The sequence below is a fragment of the Lotus japonicus genome, chromosome 5 (genome assembly GCF_012489685.1).
Source record: "Lotus japonicus ecotype B-129 chromosome 5, LjGifu_v1.2".
NCBI classification, from domain to species: domain Eukaryota; kingdom Viridiplantae; phylum Streptophyta; class Magnoliopsida; order Fabales; family Fabaceae; genus Lotus; species Lotus japonicus.
In genome coordinates this window covers 3,130,411-3,147,330 of record NC_080045.1, presented here as the reverse complement: position 1 = coordinate 3,147,330, position 16,920 = coordinate 3,130,411, and the positions used below count along the sequence as shown (strand labels likewise).

The window sequence follows — 16,920 nt, the reverse complement described above, 5'->3', positions numbered from 1 at the left end:
ATTATTCTCTCTCTTTCTCACTTTCCAACACTAATAACAAAGGGTAATTTTGAAAGTTTATTTTGATTCAAGACATATTTAATGCATTTTATATAGTTTAACTACATTTCTTAAACTATGTGATTTCTTTTTTTGGTTGCTTATAAATAGGATCGGAGGTAGTACACGAGACACTAAAAGTGGAAATAAGTCGAGGGACTTCATCCTAGCATGAAGTGAGTAGCAAGAGAATTAGCTACGACATTAATTGCAATGCCACTTATTATGAACTAGGCCTGTCCATCGGTCGGGTTTGGTCGGTTTCGGGCCCAAAAAGCCCAAACCGGCCTAACCCGCACACACAAAACTGGGCCCGCAACCGACCGTGGGAAGTTTCGGTTTGGGTCGGTTGCGGGTTGCTCGGGTACCCGGCGGGTCGGGCGGGTTCTGTCGGGTTGGTTTTAAATTCGTTTGTGTCCTTTACTCCCAAATCTATTCCATTTTTTATTTTATTCAAACATTTTTACCAAATCAAAACCAAACGAATTTTCTGGGCCAAAATATTAAAACCAGTCAGATATATTTCTTTGAAGTCACACAGTACATTGATTTTTTCAAATTTCCCATTTCTACATTGATTTTTCCAATTTTCAGTGTTTATTCAGAGTTCAAACTGTAGATCTACTCCTCAACTTCACAAAGTTTGAAACTTTTTGTGCTTCCAGTTCTAGATCTGCAAAAAGAACTAATCAGAAAGGAAACCATAAAAGTGAAATCAAGAGAGAGGGAGAAAGAAGTTACGAAGCCTGTCTTTCTGCATGCTCTCGAACTAGTTGAGTCCGGTGGCTGTTGAAGGGGAAGGAAACCGAAAAAGCTTTCATTCTTGCGATTTCAGATCAGATCCAGAGAAGATGAACAAAGTTTCCATTCTTTTCCTCATCTGAAAGAGATTCCTCGTTTCATCCTTGCGATTTCAAACCAGAATCGATGGTTGGCTTGTTCTGGAGCAAAATGAAAACGAACAAGCTCTGTCGGGTGAGAGAAGCATGGAGGATGAAGCGGCTAAGGTTTGAGATGTGTGAGGGAAGAAGGAGAAGAGAGAAGGACAGTTGCGGCGGCTAGGGTAAGATGTTGAGAAGAAGGAGGTTGTGGTGCTGCTAGGGTTAGAAGCTTCTGGAGAATGAAGAAGGGAGGGAGAAGAACGGCTGAAGAATGAAGATTGAATTAGGGTTAAGGAGTTAAGGAGTATTTATATTATGAAATTGGGTTTTTTTGTTTTTTTTTTCTAAAGGGTGGCTTTGGGCTGGGCTTGTATTAGGTCTCTAGGTTTTTTTTTTTATTAGAGTGGGTTCGGTCGGTTCGGTCGGCTCAGAGGTCAAACCGAACTCGACCGAACCAAACCGGCCTAACTCGGTTTTTTTCCGACCGCCAACCGACCCGTCCGAACCGAGATGGCCTTTTTTGGTAACGGGCCGGTCGGTTTCGGACGGGCCCAAAATTTCTGGACAAGCCTATTATGAACCAAAGAACAAGATGAAAATGGAACATATAATGTGAGACAATCGTGAATCAAAGATAGAGAGGTAATTATTAGGATTTAATTTGCAAGCGCTGGATCCTTCCAAGCATTGAAGAGGGACAAGCAAATGAGCAATCTCTTTCAAATAGCACAAGGTACTAAAAATAGATAGCCAATCTAATGAATCTATTGATTGGGCAGGTTCAAGGGACTAAAAATTTGAGAAATAAGAGCTCTACCTACCATCTTCTACTTTCAGAAAAAAGTATCCGGGTCAATAATTTGTCTTACCATGAAGACCTTGTGGGAATTTGATATAACCAATCTATGATTAAGCACATAAGGAACCCATTTATATCATGCCAAATGCTTTTCGCCCGGTCCCGGAACGGGAATTGAGTTTGGTGCCCCACCCCTTAGGCTTTGCACCCCACTTTATTAAATACGGAATTTAAAGTTCCGTATCAATACGAAAAATAAAATTCCGTATCTGTTTTAGTATATAATGAGTGGTTGAAAATGTGACACGCATGCTTAAATACAGTACGGAATTTTAAGTTCCGTATTCAATAGGGAGAATACGGAATTTTAAATTCCGTATTTGATAAAGTGGGGTGCCAAGCCCCATAGGTGGGGTGCCAAACCCAACTCCCGAAAAAACCAATCCTCCAAAAAATACCTTCCTGGCCTTGAGTATATATACTGCACCAAACATAGCTAGGCTTGAGTCCCAACTTTGCATCCAAACTAGTTGTGTTACTAAAATATCCTGCTTTTAATTTGAGACTGTGTAACAGATAAATCATTCTGTGCATCTTTTGTCAAAACACAAGAGAACCCATAAAAATATCTAATAAATATATAAAAATACTAAATTTTTAAAATATAATTAGACATGAGATAAGCCCCAATTAATTAATGAAACTAAAAGAAATATATCTAGAAAATAACCTTAAATCCAGAAACATCAATACCTAACAAACATGAAGAACACCCATAAGAAAACTTAAGGGAAGAAAAACTAAAATTGAGGGGAGCATAACTAAAGATAAAATTAATACCATGCGTCTTATTCTAAAAAGGAATTTGACCTATTGGGTAATAGGTAATTACATTGTAATTTTTTCTAAATGTTATTTATTTGTTCTGCTTCTTTTTCTTCAACGAATTGTTTTCTTTCCTTGTTGTTAACTCCCACCATTTTTTCCTCTAGTTTGGTACACAATAAAACTAAATTCCATTTCTTCTTATTTTAAACATTTTGCAAATTCACCTAAAATTTGCAACTACTGCAATTTTTTACAGCTACTACAACATTTCGTAAATTCCCAAAAACTTATAGTGAAATGTCTTCTATTTGCATAGTATCATCTTCATCACTGCTTCAAAATTAATAATGAGTATCTTTTTTCATCTCCAAAGCAACGATATAGGGTAACCCTCTTCCAAATAATTTTGTTAGGGACCCTCTTCAATCTGCACGTGCACACACAGACGTGGATGAGAACATCAAAGTGGCAATGGAGGTACTACTTGTGAGATGCAGAACAAAAAAGACTCTAAACTATGTTCAAGATGATAGAAAACGTGAAAGAAAATAATGAACAGAGAGAGATAAATTATTGATTTTAAAATAAAAATAAAAATAATTACATGAATATCGACAGTGTAAACTACTTTTAAGAAGAAAGAATCGAAGTTTTATATAAGAAGAAAAAAGTGTTGAATCCTAATTTACTCCTTTACAAAATCTTGTGAGTGTAAAGTATTTAAGTTTTGCCTCAATGCTTTCAAATACATGTGATCACTTATTTAACACTAGTTTCTTTTATTTGTTGTGATTCTAAATCTTACATGTTTATGATGTTCAAATAAAGATATTACACGTGAGAATAAGCACAAATTAGAAAATGTTAGTGATAAGGAAATGATTAAATTATGTTGCTATACAAATTGATCATGCGGTCAGAAGTTTGAATCTCGTGTGAACGTATATGTGGAAAGAAAAATGGAATTTTCATAAAAGTAGAATATGGGGGTTTGACTTTTGAGAATTTGTTCTTATTCAATTTTTTTACTCAATTAATTTCAATGTTTAGTATGCTTTAAAAAATTAAGTAGATATTGATTTATTAATGTATAATATTGTTCGAGTTTGGTAAAAAATAAAAATTTATTTATCTTGAAATATGAATTAAATGATTGATTGTGTTACCTTAAGTTCAAATTTGATATTTGAAACTTAATTTTATTATTGTTCATAACATATTTCATTTTTTAGGTGAGTTATTTGACTTTATTTTATTTTATTTACGTATATCCAAGTTGTGCATATACATCCTTTTATTTTATTACATATTTAGAATTATCTCATAACTAATCAACAACTTTTTATTAAAAATGGATGCAAAAAATTTTAGAGCCTATATTTCTTTACAAAATCAGTGGGCACATATGAGATTGGAGGAGCTTCTACACATTTCTCTTTTTCATATCCTTATTTGTATAGTCTTCATATTTTTCTCCTATTATTTCTTCTCGATTTTTTCCACCAAACATTGAAGAAGCATCATGGAATCCTGCACATAATTGATGTAACATCAATATAGTCAAATAAGCATCCACATGTGCACATGAATAAGATGAAAATCATAAAGAGAGGCTTACGTGTTGCAATCAATTTGAGGATCAAAAGAAAACGGAATAGAGATGTTGCAAAGTTGCGGGAGTTGTTTCGCTTTGTCAGCATTAACATTAAATTGTATGGAAGCTTTTTTAAAACAATCACATAGGTCCATGCGGTTTTGAGTGGTGTCAGCCCTTTGAACTAAAGTGGTTAATCCGCCACAACAATAAGTCGATGGTTGGCTAAAACCTGTGAAATATGTTAGACACGGTGCCAAATACGGTATAGCCTCAAAGCATGAGATTTCATCCATTTGGCTTGAAACAAATGAGGTTAACAATAGGCCTAATGTCAGAAAAGGAACAAAAGTGGACACCATTTTCTTTCCTTGCATCTTAATTTGCAAATATGAGTGTGTGTGTTTGTCTATAGAGTTTGAAGATATGATCAATGGTGTGGAGAGTGCCTCAATTTATAATAAAATTCTAATGAAATTTTATGGAAATCTTATATATTTAATTATTTCCTTAATACTTTTGATATGAGACTTAAATGTTGTCTTCCATCTACAAGACCAAATGTGATAATTGATGCAGCACGTCTTGTCCCAAAAATGCTAGTCAAACCTAATATTTAGAAACTTTTAAAATTGGAAATTTAATCCTTATAGCCTTAAGTCACTAATTGTAGCTTTCATATGGTGTAATTGTTAAAATATTGCACTTTTATTATTGCCATCAAAACATATAGCCAAGCATAATTATAAGTAACTAAATAATACTTTCAGAAACACAAATATAAGAAAAATTAATTAAAATTGACAGAAAGTAGAAAAAAAATTAATCAGAGATATAATTTTTGAACTATAAAAGACTAAACTCAATAAAGTGCCATATTATTTTTTGAAATTATGGATGTTTATCCAAAAAAATTATTTTTTATGAAATTATAGTTAATAAATACACAGGGAAAAATTATTTTCATTGTGAAATATTTATTTTAGTATATAAATTGTTTTAATTTTTGTCTTATATTTCTTATGATTTGCTATTTCTTCCACTATAGCAAATCAGCCGCATTTGAGTTTTCTATCTGAGAAACATGCTCTCAAACCTTGATTTATTAATATATATTTCATTTTCAAAAAAAATTGTTTTAATTTTTTATTATATTTCTCATTTTATTGACTAGGCTCACTGAACAAATATATTGAACCAATGATGAGTTCAATCGACTGCAAATTATATAATTTTGGTAGTGCACTTTAAAACTTCCTCAAATATATAATTCTTTATGTTTAGTTCAAATTTCTTTCAATATTTCCATTGTGAGATGAAGTTAAAAGTGTTTATTTCTTCTATTATTTTTAAAGAACTTGAAATGAAGAAAACAACAAATATTTAGTATGCAATAATTAGTAGAATATGAGTTTTGACTTTTAAGAATCAATCCTTATTCAATTTCTTTCCTTGATTTATTTCAATATTTAGTATTCTTAAAAAAAGTAAGTAGAAATTGATTTATTAATGTATATATTGTTCAAATTCAGTAAAAAAATAAAATTGATTTATATTGAAATATGAATTAAATGATTGATTGTGTTACCTTAAGTTAAAATTTTATAATTGAAACTTTGTATTATGATTCATAACATGATTCACACTATGTTTCATTTTTCGAGTTGGTTATTTTAGTTTTTATTTTCTTACATATATCCAAGTCATGCATATACATGCATCTATTTTATTATATTTTAAGAACTATCTCATAACTAATCAACAACCTTTTATTAAAAAATGGATACAAAAATTTGTAGAGTGTATATTTCTACACAAAATCAATGGATATATATAAGATTAAAGGAGATTCTACATTTCTCATTTTCATATCCGTATATGTATAGTCTTTATATTTTTGTCGTATTATTTCTTTCGGGTTTTTCCACCAAGCCTTGAAGAAGCACCAATGAATCTTGCACATAATTAATGCAATATCAATATAGTCTAATAAGCATTGGGCAAATATGAAATGACGTTTAGTCGCGGTTAGTTTTATAATTACTGGTTATTTTTTACCGCCATTAAACATATTTTTTCGCCAAAGAAATAAAATCAAACTCGTTTATAAAATCATAGTTTAATTTGACATTAATCGGTATATTACTTTCAAAATCAAAATTGTGATCAACATTATTGTGCATATAACTTGTATGCCATGTTTGGATTCACTTCTAATTTTGTTTAGAATTACTTCTATCCTCGTGAAAATAACAGCTAATAGCTTCTTTGTTCTATAACTACTTCTCCCAAATATAAAAATCTAAGGACTATTAGAATTAATAATATAAAAACTGTCCGGTAACTTAATTAAAATCTTAAGTTTTAAGATAATAGATTCATGATATGGTATCAGAGTCTCTATGATTAAGCGATTTAAAATTTAATCCTTATCTTCTACAATATTCTTCGAACACAAAATGAATTAACACACATAAAAGGTAGATTTGTACATTTTTTATGCTTCCATCCAAAACAAACTATTGAATGAGAAGCGTGTGTTAGAGACTAGAGAGATAAGGGCATGAATTATAGGAGGAAACCTGTGGAATCAGGATTATGTGCATGCATGTCGGCTGTAACATGTGAATGCATGCATGTCGGCTATAATTAACATATGACCTGCAAAAGAATTTTCATAAAACATTTAGACTAGTTTTCCTTTATAAATTATTTCTACTCATTTTTCTATATATTTCTATTAATTTTGTTAAACAACCAAGTGACCAACTATCATATTGGTCATCACATCTCTCATTTTTTAAAGAAATTGGGATGTGAACAAATTGCGAAAATGACCATTGAAAGGAAAATGACATTCAAACACGATATGTTATGTTATGTATGTCATTGACTCAGTCCTCGGCATATATAATGTGGAACCGTGTATGGTCCCGGCCAGTTCTGTTACACTCATTCATACTAAACAATAAAGTAGAAATCATCATTATTTGGAGAACTTCCTCAATTATTTCTGTCTTTGAAAGGCACTTTTCTGCTAATTTTTCTTCGTTGCTGTGTGCTGATAATGTTTCATTTCACATAGTTTGGCTTTACATACACGTTTGTTCTCAATCAATAATCAATGTGCCGTTTTTTTGTTTTCCTCCCCTAAAATATCTCCATATTATTTCAAGCATGCACTATAGTTCCATTTAAGGTCAACGAGTATGTCCTTTCCCCCTTGACATCACATATCTTCAAGATCTTAATATTATCTAATAAAAAAACGAATAATCACAATGCAGTTCCACGTCCAAGACTCTAATGGGCTAAGCTTATGGTAGCCCTATTCCTAAACTACCCATCATGTCATACTCTAATACATTCATATGCTCAGGTCACAAATGCAATGTCAAATACTAAAAATCTATAGGGGTCAGAATACATACCTAAAGCCCAATGTAAAAGCCCAACATATTTCTAGATAACTAGATAAAGTCCTCATTTCTAGTGGCGGATCCACCACCAGGCATGGTGGGTCTATTGCCCTACCTCAAACAAAAAAAAAACGAAAATATTTCTTTGGACCAAGTAAATTTTTTGGCCAAAAAAAAAAGAGAGAAAAGACAAAAATTTACAAGGTAAGACAAAATTTAGGGACTCAATAATAAATTTGCCCCAGCTTCCCAAAATTGCTGGTTCCGCCACTGAGTCATTTCGACCAAAAAAAAGTTGGTCCAATGTGCAACCCTTATTCCGAGAACCTGACCCTTTTATTGTGTTGGTTGCGCTTGGTGCCTTTGGTGCGCGAGCAGAAGCAAGTGTCTTTGAATGTTATGGTTTCACATATCTTTGCCTCCGCGGATTTCTTCTCCCAGCTTCTCACAAGCCGCTCGGTGCAAAGGGAACCCAAGTTGGTCTCTTGGATCCCTTCCCATGTGTCGTTTGCTGCGTTGAATGTTGATGGCAACGTTTGTGGTACCCCTCATTGTGCGGGTTTTGTGGGATACCTGAGAAATAGAGCTGGAGGGTGATTCCAACATTCTTCACATGGCGAAATCCTTGCTCTTTGGCATGGTCTAAAGCTATAGCCTGGGAGAAGGGTTTCATGAATGTTTTTTGCTACTCAGTTTCTGAAATGGTTGTCTCTTTGATTTAGAAAGCTCTAACCCCTCAGCATTGGTATGCGTCTTTGATTGGGAATGTGCGGGATCTTTTGGATAAACCTTAGATGTGAGGCTTCTCGACACCCTCCAAGAGGGAATGCACGTGCAGACTAGATGGCCAAGACCGATGCCCGCCAATCCTTAGTGTTTAGAGTGGTTCAAAACCCGTATTGAGTTGGGGCATCTGTTGTGTGTTGATGCGAAAGGTTCCTCTTTCGTTAGGTGTAGTTCCCACCTTTTGGGGGGGGGGGTGCATAGCTCCGTTCTTGAATAATAATAATAAGAGTAAAATACACTTGCCCCTCTCAAGGTTTGCTAGAAAAACACTCCACCCCATTCTTATTCAAAATATACACTCCACCCCACTCATTTTATCATGTTAACTCCATCCAAAAGATGCTAATGGAATATTCCATTCAAATCAAAATTATTGAGTAAAATACACTTACCCCCCTCAAGGTTTGCTAGAAAAACACTCCACCCCATTCTTATTCAAAATATACACTCCACCGCACTCATTTTATCATGTTAACTCCATCCAAAAGATGCTAACGGAATATTCCTTTCAAATCAAAATTATTTAATGTAAACTTATTTTTCCATTTCTTTTTTTTTTGGTTATTTTTTAATTTATTTTTTTCAAAAAAAAAAAACCTCACTTTCAAATAAAAATCGTTTAACGTTAGTTCCATTTAAAAAATAAAAATGTTAGTTTCAACAAAAAAAGAATATAACATCACAATTACTAGTAATACCAAGTTTATAAAAAGATTTTTATAAATAGTGAATTATATAAAAATATTTCGAAATTAATTTCATACTAATTAAAATTTCACCAAATAAATACTAATTAAATTTCTTTTTCCTAGATTTATAAAAAAATGTTGCTTATAAATTCATTGAGTAGTGTATGGATATTATTTAATAAAATTCTCTTATCATATATCAATAACATTCCTCATTTTCAAGGAGAGGTGGGGGTATCTTAGTAGTAGATGGATCTTTGTCTACTATACTGTTAGTCATCGATTATTCCTCTTTTCTTTTGTCTCTCTCTTTGTATTGGGTTGAAGTACCCCTTGTACTTCATCTTAATATATTCTTTTTTGCCTTTCAAAAAAAAACATTCCTCATTTTCAATTACTAAAAGTAATATATACTTTAACATTTAACATGTTATAGCCAACACGATCATATTATCCAAATTAATTAATTAATTAAAATAATAATATAACTTTATATTCTTTTATGGAGTGGAAGTTTAACGTACTTTTACCATAAGTTTTAATTTAAAACTATTTCATACATATTTATTCTTAAATTATTTTATAAAATGGTTACTTTATATACCAGCTCCAACAATATGTAAGCATTGAGAATATTTGTTTGGTCAAATATTAGAAAGTGACGTTTTTTTTGAAAAAAAAAATCAGAAAAATAAGGAAAAATAAGTTTACATTAAATAATTTTGATTTAAATTGAATATTCCGTTAGCATCTTTTTGAATGAGGTTAACTTAATAAAATGAGTGGGGTGGAGTGTATATTTTGAAGAAAAATGGGGTGGAGTGTTTTTCTAGCAAACCTTGAGGGGGTAAGTGTATTTTACTCTAATAATAATAAGTGCCAAATGTCATCATACATATCTAGATTGTCATTGAGTCTTTTATCTACGAATCTCAAGTATGAAGTATCAAACAATCAGCTCTCATCAGATTATATATTCTGTACTCATATATTACAGCCTGGCAGAATTTTAGATAGCCCATGTTGATAGCCATAATTTGCATACGGTTTCCGATTATCTTATCTCTACATCGAATTGCAAGAAAAATCTTGCTCATGAGTTAAAAGAGTTTTCTTATAAATTAATTTCAATACAACAAAAATATTGTTAATAATATACACTAAATGTTACATTGTCATTTCGTAACATGTAAAAGTATGATTCGTGAATCGACCATTTTTTAACATATTCTGCCATAGATAAAATTGTTACCATCTTTATTTCCTTTGATAGGAAGATGTTATAATATCTAATACTTTCTATTTCCAAATGCTTTCTAACGTGTCTACATCGGAATTTTTCTTTTGGGTTTATGACTTTATAGATCCCTTCTTTCAATTCAAAGTTTCCCAAGAACGTTATTATTTGCTAAAACTTTATGTCATTGTAAAGACTTGATTGAAATTGTTTGGTGCAGTGAGCATACACATAGTTCATATTAACCAAGGGCATCTCAGAATGAATATGGTGATGATCAACTTGTGAGGACGGGACCTCACTAATAGAAAATAGACCAACTAGCTATCTAGTTTGAAATATCTATTGTGAAGTTTTTATGTGGTTCACTGTGTAAAATAAACCTGGATGATAAGGATTCCAAAGTTTTTGCATTTCTTACAGTTTTGATTCACTCAAAAAAGGGTGGATTTAGGATTTTTTTTTGTTAGAAAACGAACAAATACTAAAATATATTTGTTAATAAATATTATATTTACTTTGAATAATATTTTTTTATTTTTTGATATACAAAAAAAAAGGATAATAATTTTTTTAAATAAATTCTTTCTTATTTCATAGTTCTAAATTTATTTGTTATTGTATCAACAATAATTTTCTTAGAAATTTATCTCTAAAAATATATAACAAAAAGGCTTAATTGCAGTTTTCCTCCCTCATGTTTCACCGTTGTGCGAAGTTCCTCCCCCATGTTTAAAAGGAGCAGATTCGCTCCCTCATGTTTCAAAATGTGCAGATTCGATCCTTCCGTTAGTTTGCCGTCTGAAAGCTAACGGCAGATGCTGACCTGGCTTTCATTAATTGACGTGTCTTTGTCACATGTCCACCAGGATGCCACTAAGCTGCCACTAAGCTCATTTATGCTTGAGAAAAAAAAAATCACGTGACAAACACGTGACTTCCCTAAATTACATCACCATCTTCTTCTTCCTCTTAACATCTGCCCTAGATTCAGAAGGGAGCAGGAGCACGACGGCAAGGAGAGACAAGAGGAAGACGAACGAAGGCCATAAGAGAGAAGAGGAAGACGAAGGCTAGCAGAGGAACACGAAGGCTAGCAGAGGAACACGAAGGCCAGAAGTGAGAAGAGGAACACGAAGGGCATTCGAAAATCCATAAGAGATCAAAGGAGAACGAAGAAGCATGACAAGAGTTAACGATGGGAGCCAATCTTCGACAAGCACTTACAGTGATGCCACTGTTCGTAGAACTCTCTACTGTGACTGTGGGGTGTTGTCTCCGTTAAGGACTTCATGGACAGAGGAAAATTTGGGTCGAAGGTTCTATGGGTGTGGACAATACCAGGTACTTTCTGAAACAAACTTTCAATTAAAATGTAATTTTCTTACATCAAAAAACTAATATTTGTTATGGGCAAAATTGCAGGGTAGGGTAAGGAGGTGTGGGTTCTTCAAATGGCATGATCCTCCTGTAAATACACGCCAGAACTTGATGATTTCTGGATTGCTGAGTCAGATTGAAGTGTTGAAGAAGAAGGAGATGTTTTTAATTAGGTGTTTAGGGTTGTGTGTTATTGTGATTGTACTGTTGATCATTGTTATTGGTATCATGGTTATCAAAGCATGATTTTTTAGGTAGTATTTGTGGGGGTATGTAGTTTGAGGTTTGGTATGTTATTGTCATCATGTCTGGCAGCCTTGTTTTTTTGTAACTTGAATATGAATGCAATGAAAATTACTCAGTTCTATCCTATTTCTTTGATTCCTATGTTACATATTGAATGAATTCCTATTAATTTGTAAACATCATATGCAAATAGCCTAACTGACCATCATCATCCATAAACAACATTCAGAATAACTGAATACTAAACATCATCCATAACAGAACATCATCCATAACAGAAAATAGCATAGTCAAGTTACACACAACTTGAAAGCAAGTGACATAGTCAAGTTACACACAACTTGAAAGCATTAACATACTCGAGTAACACAAACTAACACAAAATAACAGTAATAAGGTTCTGCCCAGAACAAGATAACATAACACTTTGGCAGCAGCCTAACAAAAAAATCTTATTATGCATTGTTGCTTTGCTTAACATCATCCTAAAACAACAAGCTTCTGCTTCTTCCCAGGCCTTCCAGTTCCCTGAGAACCACTTGCTACCCCTGGAGCATGAGTTGTTATTGAGCTGGCTGTCTGTGAGCACTGTGTCAGTATATATGGTGCTTGAACTGGCTGCTGAGGTTGAATTGGTTGATGATTTTGAACTGGTTGTGCAGCTTGGGAGGCTTCACCTTGAGGTTGTCTCCTTCTACTTGCCCTTGGAGGTCTCCTTCTAGTTGGAGCAGCTTCATGTGCATTGGTATCAACAGCAACGCCATTTCCTTCACTAGCAGCTCCAATCCCACTTGCTCTTGTAGTTCTCTTTGTAGTAGTCACCCCTGGTTGTTGTGCACCAGTTTCAACAGCAGCATCATTCCCTTGTTGATTAGCTCCACTCCCACTTGCTCTTCTAGTTCTCCTTCTAGTAGTCAACAATTGTTCTTGTTCACCAGTTTCAACAGCACCATCATTTCTTGCTTGAGCAGATCCACTCCCACTTGCCCTTTGTTCAGGATGAAGCATCTGGGAATTATCCTGAAAGGGAAACAACCTCAACCTAATCAGTAATGCATATGACAGAATATAATCAATTGTACTAAACAAAATTAATCATTATCTCACCTTGTTCCCTCCCACTGGTATAGCCCTGTCAGCAGCTTGCTTACCAGTACAAGTCCTTTTGTTATGCCCTGGTTCACCACACCTCCTACACTGAATTGTGGTCTGGTACCTCCTCAGCCTATTGGGGTCTCTGGGCTCATCATTTGTTTTCCTCCTCTGCTTTTTGGGCCTCCCAGGTGCCCTTCTCATGAAAGGTGGATCAAGTGGAGGATATCGACTAATAGGCCACAACTTGGGCCCATTAGATGGCAGGATAATGTGATCATAAGTAGCCAAGAAGTTTTGTTTGCTACAAATGTGAGTGTAAACATCATTCACATGAGAAAGGTAATAAACATTTTTTTTTAAATCAAATGAAACAAGTGGAGGATAGTGTTGAAATAATACCTATAACAAGGGTGAACATATTCTTCAGGTGCCACATGGTTGTGCCACATACAAGTTATTGCATGGCAGCATGGAATTCCACTTAGGTCCCATCTCCTACAAGAACAAGTCTTTGTAGCTAAATTCACAGAATGCTTGTCTGTTTGACTCCTACTAACCTCAAACAAAGTGTAACCACCATCTCCATTCCACATAGGTATCCAGTTATCAGCCTTCTGCTTGTTCACCTCTAGCTTTTGTTGGATCATAGGGCAAATTGCACCCCTGTACTTTAACATCAGTTCTCTTTGCTTCACTATCCTGTTAGTGATATAATATTTGAGGCCTTCAATTAGAGTAATAATTGGCTTATCTCTCCATTCTAATATTGCCCTATTGAAGGCCTCACACATATTATTCACCTGCAGATCGCACACTGTATTAGTACTAAAAGCTGACCTACTCCACATCTTGGCTGGTACCTCCATCATATCCTTCCATGCTTCCTCATTTAATGTCTTCATATGATCCATAGCCCTTTCAAACTCTGGACCAGTACTTGCTCTAGTCGCTGCCCAAAGTGCTCCTTTCATTTCTTGACCGGGGTATTTTTTCCTCCAATTCCCATATAAATGCTTTACACAAAGTCTATGCTCCACATTTGGATCCAGCTCTTGTAAAGTGGGTACCAATCCCTGTTAATAACATGAATGTGATGGAGATGCCAGTTAGTTGATAAAAAATGAAAGACCATATAAAAGACAAAAAAATGATAATTAGAGTGTGGTACCTTTTGTTGATCAGAAATAAAAGCCCAGGCATTTGGACTCACACTACTCAAGTCATCAACTAGCAGGTGCACAAACCAAGCCCATGAATCCTTTGTCTCTGCCTCTACAACTGCAAATGCTATGGGAATCATTTGATTATTCCCATCCTTCCCAACAGCTGCCAATAACTGCCCACCATATAATCCCTTTAAAAAGCACCCATCCAAGCCTATTAAGGGTCTACAACAGGTTGCAAAGGCTCTCTTACAGGCAGCAAAACAAATGTAAATTCTTTCAAACACTGGATTACCAGCTCCCACAACACTCTTGATCTTGACTGTACTACCTGGATTGCTTCTTAGGAGTTCTTCACCAAAACTCCTAAGATGTCTATACTGTTCAAGCACTGCTCCTTGTATCATCTCTAATTCAGTTACTTTAGCTCTGTAAGCTTGAAATCTAGACAACACAACCCCCCACCTTATCTTTGCCTCCTCTACCAAAGCACCTACCTTCAAGGAAGGTGTGTGTCTTAGCATAGACACAAACTTCTTTGCTATCCACTTGGTCTTAGCTTGCCTATTCTTGCTGGTCCTTACACATGTATGCTCATCATATAATGTGACAATCTGAAAGTATGTGTTCTGCTTGTACTTAGATGCCCTAAGATAGAATACACATTCCTCAGTACATTTAACTACAACCCTTTTTGGATCATTTTTTTCCAAATAAACATTCTTCTTATTCTGCAAGGCATAATCCTTCACTGCATTCTTAAGAAGAGCAGCAGAACTAAATATCTGACCTACCTCAAACCTGACTTCAGAATCATCTTCCTTTTGCTTGAACTTAGGAAACTTGGGTCTCTCCTCAGTATCTGAATCACTTCCAGGTGGAGTATCTAGGTCTGAAGAGTCTCCATACTCATCTTCAAAACTATCATAGTTGGTAGAATTGGGGTTTTGTGAACCAAGCAAACTAGTTACAGCTTCAACATCTCCAGTTGGCAAAACAGTAGTCCACTCCCATCTCTCATCAAAGTCTGAGTCATCAAGGCTCACATCATCAGATTCTTCTTCCCCACTCAGTGCTTCATAATCATCATCCAAGCTGTCATCATCTGATATGTGCTCCCCAGTCAGGCTAACAATATTTTGTTGTACCCCCTGTTCACTCACAACCTCAGACACAGTCCTCTGTTCACTCACACCCCCATGCACCACAACCTCCTCTCTCACACCCTCAGGCAGCACTCTCTTTTCACTCACACCCTCGTGCACCACACTCTCTTCACTCACAACTTCAGACACCGCCCTTACCTCACTCACCCCCCTTGCAAGACTGTCAATCTCAGCCTCTGCCTCCCTTGCTACACTCACAAAAGCAGACTCTGTTTCAGAGTCAATGTCCTCCACAAATATCTGTGTCCCTTTCTGCAATTCACCAGTTTGTACTCCAGTTTCTTCCAAGTGCTCAACATAAAACTCAACTTCAGAGAAACCCTTGACATCACTCAGAAATTGATGAACATCTCCATCATCCCTAAGTGGTCTGCGGCCATCAAACAACCCTAAAGTAGGAGCCCTATACCACAAACACTTATATGAAGCATACCCTAAATGTGCTGTCACTATCTTGTCTACTTCTATTGAATTTATTTGATCTGGATCCCAACCTGGCAATATTTCAGACTCCCCTTCAACATACGCACATGTAGGCTCAAACACAAAATGACCTTTATGCCAAATAATCAATGTCAATTTACTCACAACAGTAGGCCTGCAACCAACACAGTTAAGATTTCAACAACCCCCATTAAATTCCATTCAATTTACAATGAATGTACACTACCTAAAAGTAAACATTGAACAAAAAATAAGAGGAAAAAAGGGCAGAAATGTTGGTACCTAAATCGGAAATGGTTTGGAATATCGTCAGCTCCAAACAACTGCCACCCTTCGAGGACGGGCTCCTTTCCTTCTCCCTCGACAGGTTCTTGAACGACAGGCTCTTTTCCCTTCCCCTCACGTGTGCTTTGTTCACCGACAGGCTCCTTTCCCTTGTCGTTGCCTCGTCGTTGTCGCCCTCTACCTCCACGCCTGGGACCACCAGCCATTGAAGGGAATCTCAACGAAGAACCGTGCGATTGAGCAGTTTGGGCGAAGAGATCAATGGACTTTAGAGATTGAGGGGAAAAATGGAGGAGGGAAATCGCACAAAGAGGGTTTCTAATTTTGGTGAAGGCTTATGAAGTCTGATTTGGGGATTTAGGTTTAGCATATTTTCATTTATATTTATTTTTCGTGTTTTTCTTTTAAAAAATAGGGGTGGTATGCAAGGGGGGTGTGAAAAGGAAGCCAGGTCAGCATCTGCCGTTAGCTTCCAGACGGCAAACTAACGGAAGGATCGAATCTGCACATTTTGAAACATGAGGGAGCGAATCTGCTCCTTTTAAACATGGGGGAGGAACTTCGCACAACGGTGAAACATGAGGGAGGAAAACTGCAATTAAGCCTAACAAAAATTCTACAAAGGTCATCTTCAATCTTGTTGAAGCCGAGTTTTAGCAACATTTACAGCAGAAAAAACTTACTCTATAGATGCTGTTAAAATAGGAAGTGCTAAAACAAGGCATATCAATTTATTAAGAATTTGAAACATCTTTGTAATAATTTTCAGTTTCAACTAACCCCAGTAAAACTCGGATAAATTAGACACTTTTTCTAAATTAAGATCTCAAGAAACATCTAAATGATAATACCTTCGCTGAAATAACAAA

General features: G+C 35.2%; 2 protein-coding genes across 2 annotated transcripts; one reads left to right on the top strand and one right to left on the bottom strand.

Moving 5' to 3' along the window:
• The first annotated feature begins 11,454 nt into the window (after positions 1 to 11,454).
• On the top strand, positions 11,455 to 11,898 carry LOC130717438 (uncharacterized). Its single transcript, XM_057567656.1, has 2 exons — positions 11,455 to 11,616; positions 11,698 to 11,898. Exons 1-2 carry the CDS (start codon positions 11,455 to 11,457, stop codon positions 11,896 to 11,898), a joined length of 363 nt encoding a protein of 120 aa, XP_057423639.1.
• Positions 11,899 to 12,146: 248 nt separating this feature from the next.
• LOC130717437 (uncharacterized) lies at positions 12,147 to 16,257 on the bottom strand. The gene is made up of 5 exons (XM_057567655.1): positions 16,049 to 16,257; positions 14,162 to 15,920; positions 13,393 to 14,066; positions 13,006 to 13,294; positions 12,147 to 12,918 (listed from the first exon to the last, which is right to left on the bottom strand). Exons 1-5 carry the CDS (start codon positions 16,255 to 16,257, stop codon positions 12,379 to 12,381), a joined length of 3,471 nt encoding a protein of 1,156 aa, XP_057423638.1. The 3' UTR covers positions 12,147 to 12,378.
• Positions 16,258 to 16,920: the final 663 nt, after the last annotated feature.

What these genes read in the sequence shown, in the direction of transcription:
- LOC130717438 (XM_057567656.1), top strand. Translation starts at nt 11,455, where the DNA reads ATGACAAGAGTTAACGATGGGAGCCAATCTTCGACAAGCACTTACAGT. An exon ending in ATGGGTGTGGACAATACCAG is followed by an intron (nt 11,617 to 11,697) that starts GTACTTTCTGAA and finishes GCAAAATTGCAG; the next exon opens with GGTAGGGTAAGGAGGTGTGG.
- LOC130717437 (XM_057567655.1), bottom strand. Translation starts at nt 16,257, where the DNA reads ATGGCTGGTGGTCCCAGGCGTGGAGGTAGAGGGCGACAACGACGAGGC. An exon ending in CCAAACCATTTCCGATTTAG is followed by an intron (nt 15,921 to 16,048) that starts GTACCAACATTT and finishes TGTTGGTTGCAG; the next exon opens with GCCTACTGTTGTGAGTAAAT. An exon ending in TACCAGTGGGAGGGAACAAG is followed by an intron (nt 12,919 to 13,005) that starts GTGAGATAATGA and finishes TTTCCCTTTCAG; the next exon opens with GATAATTCCCAGATGCTTCA.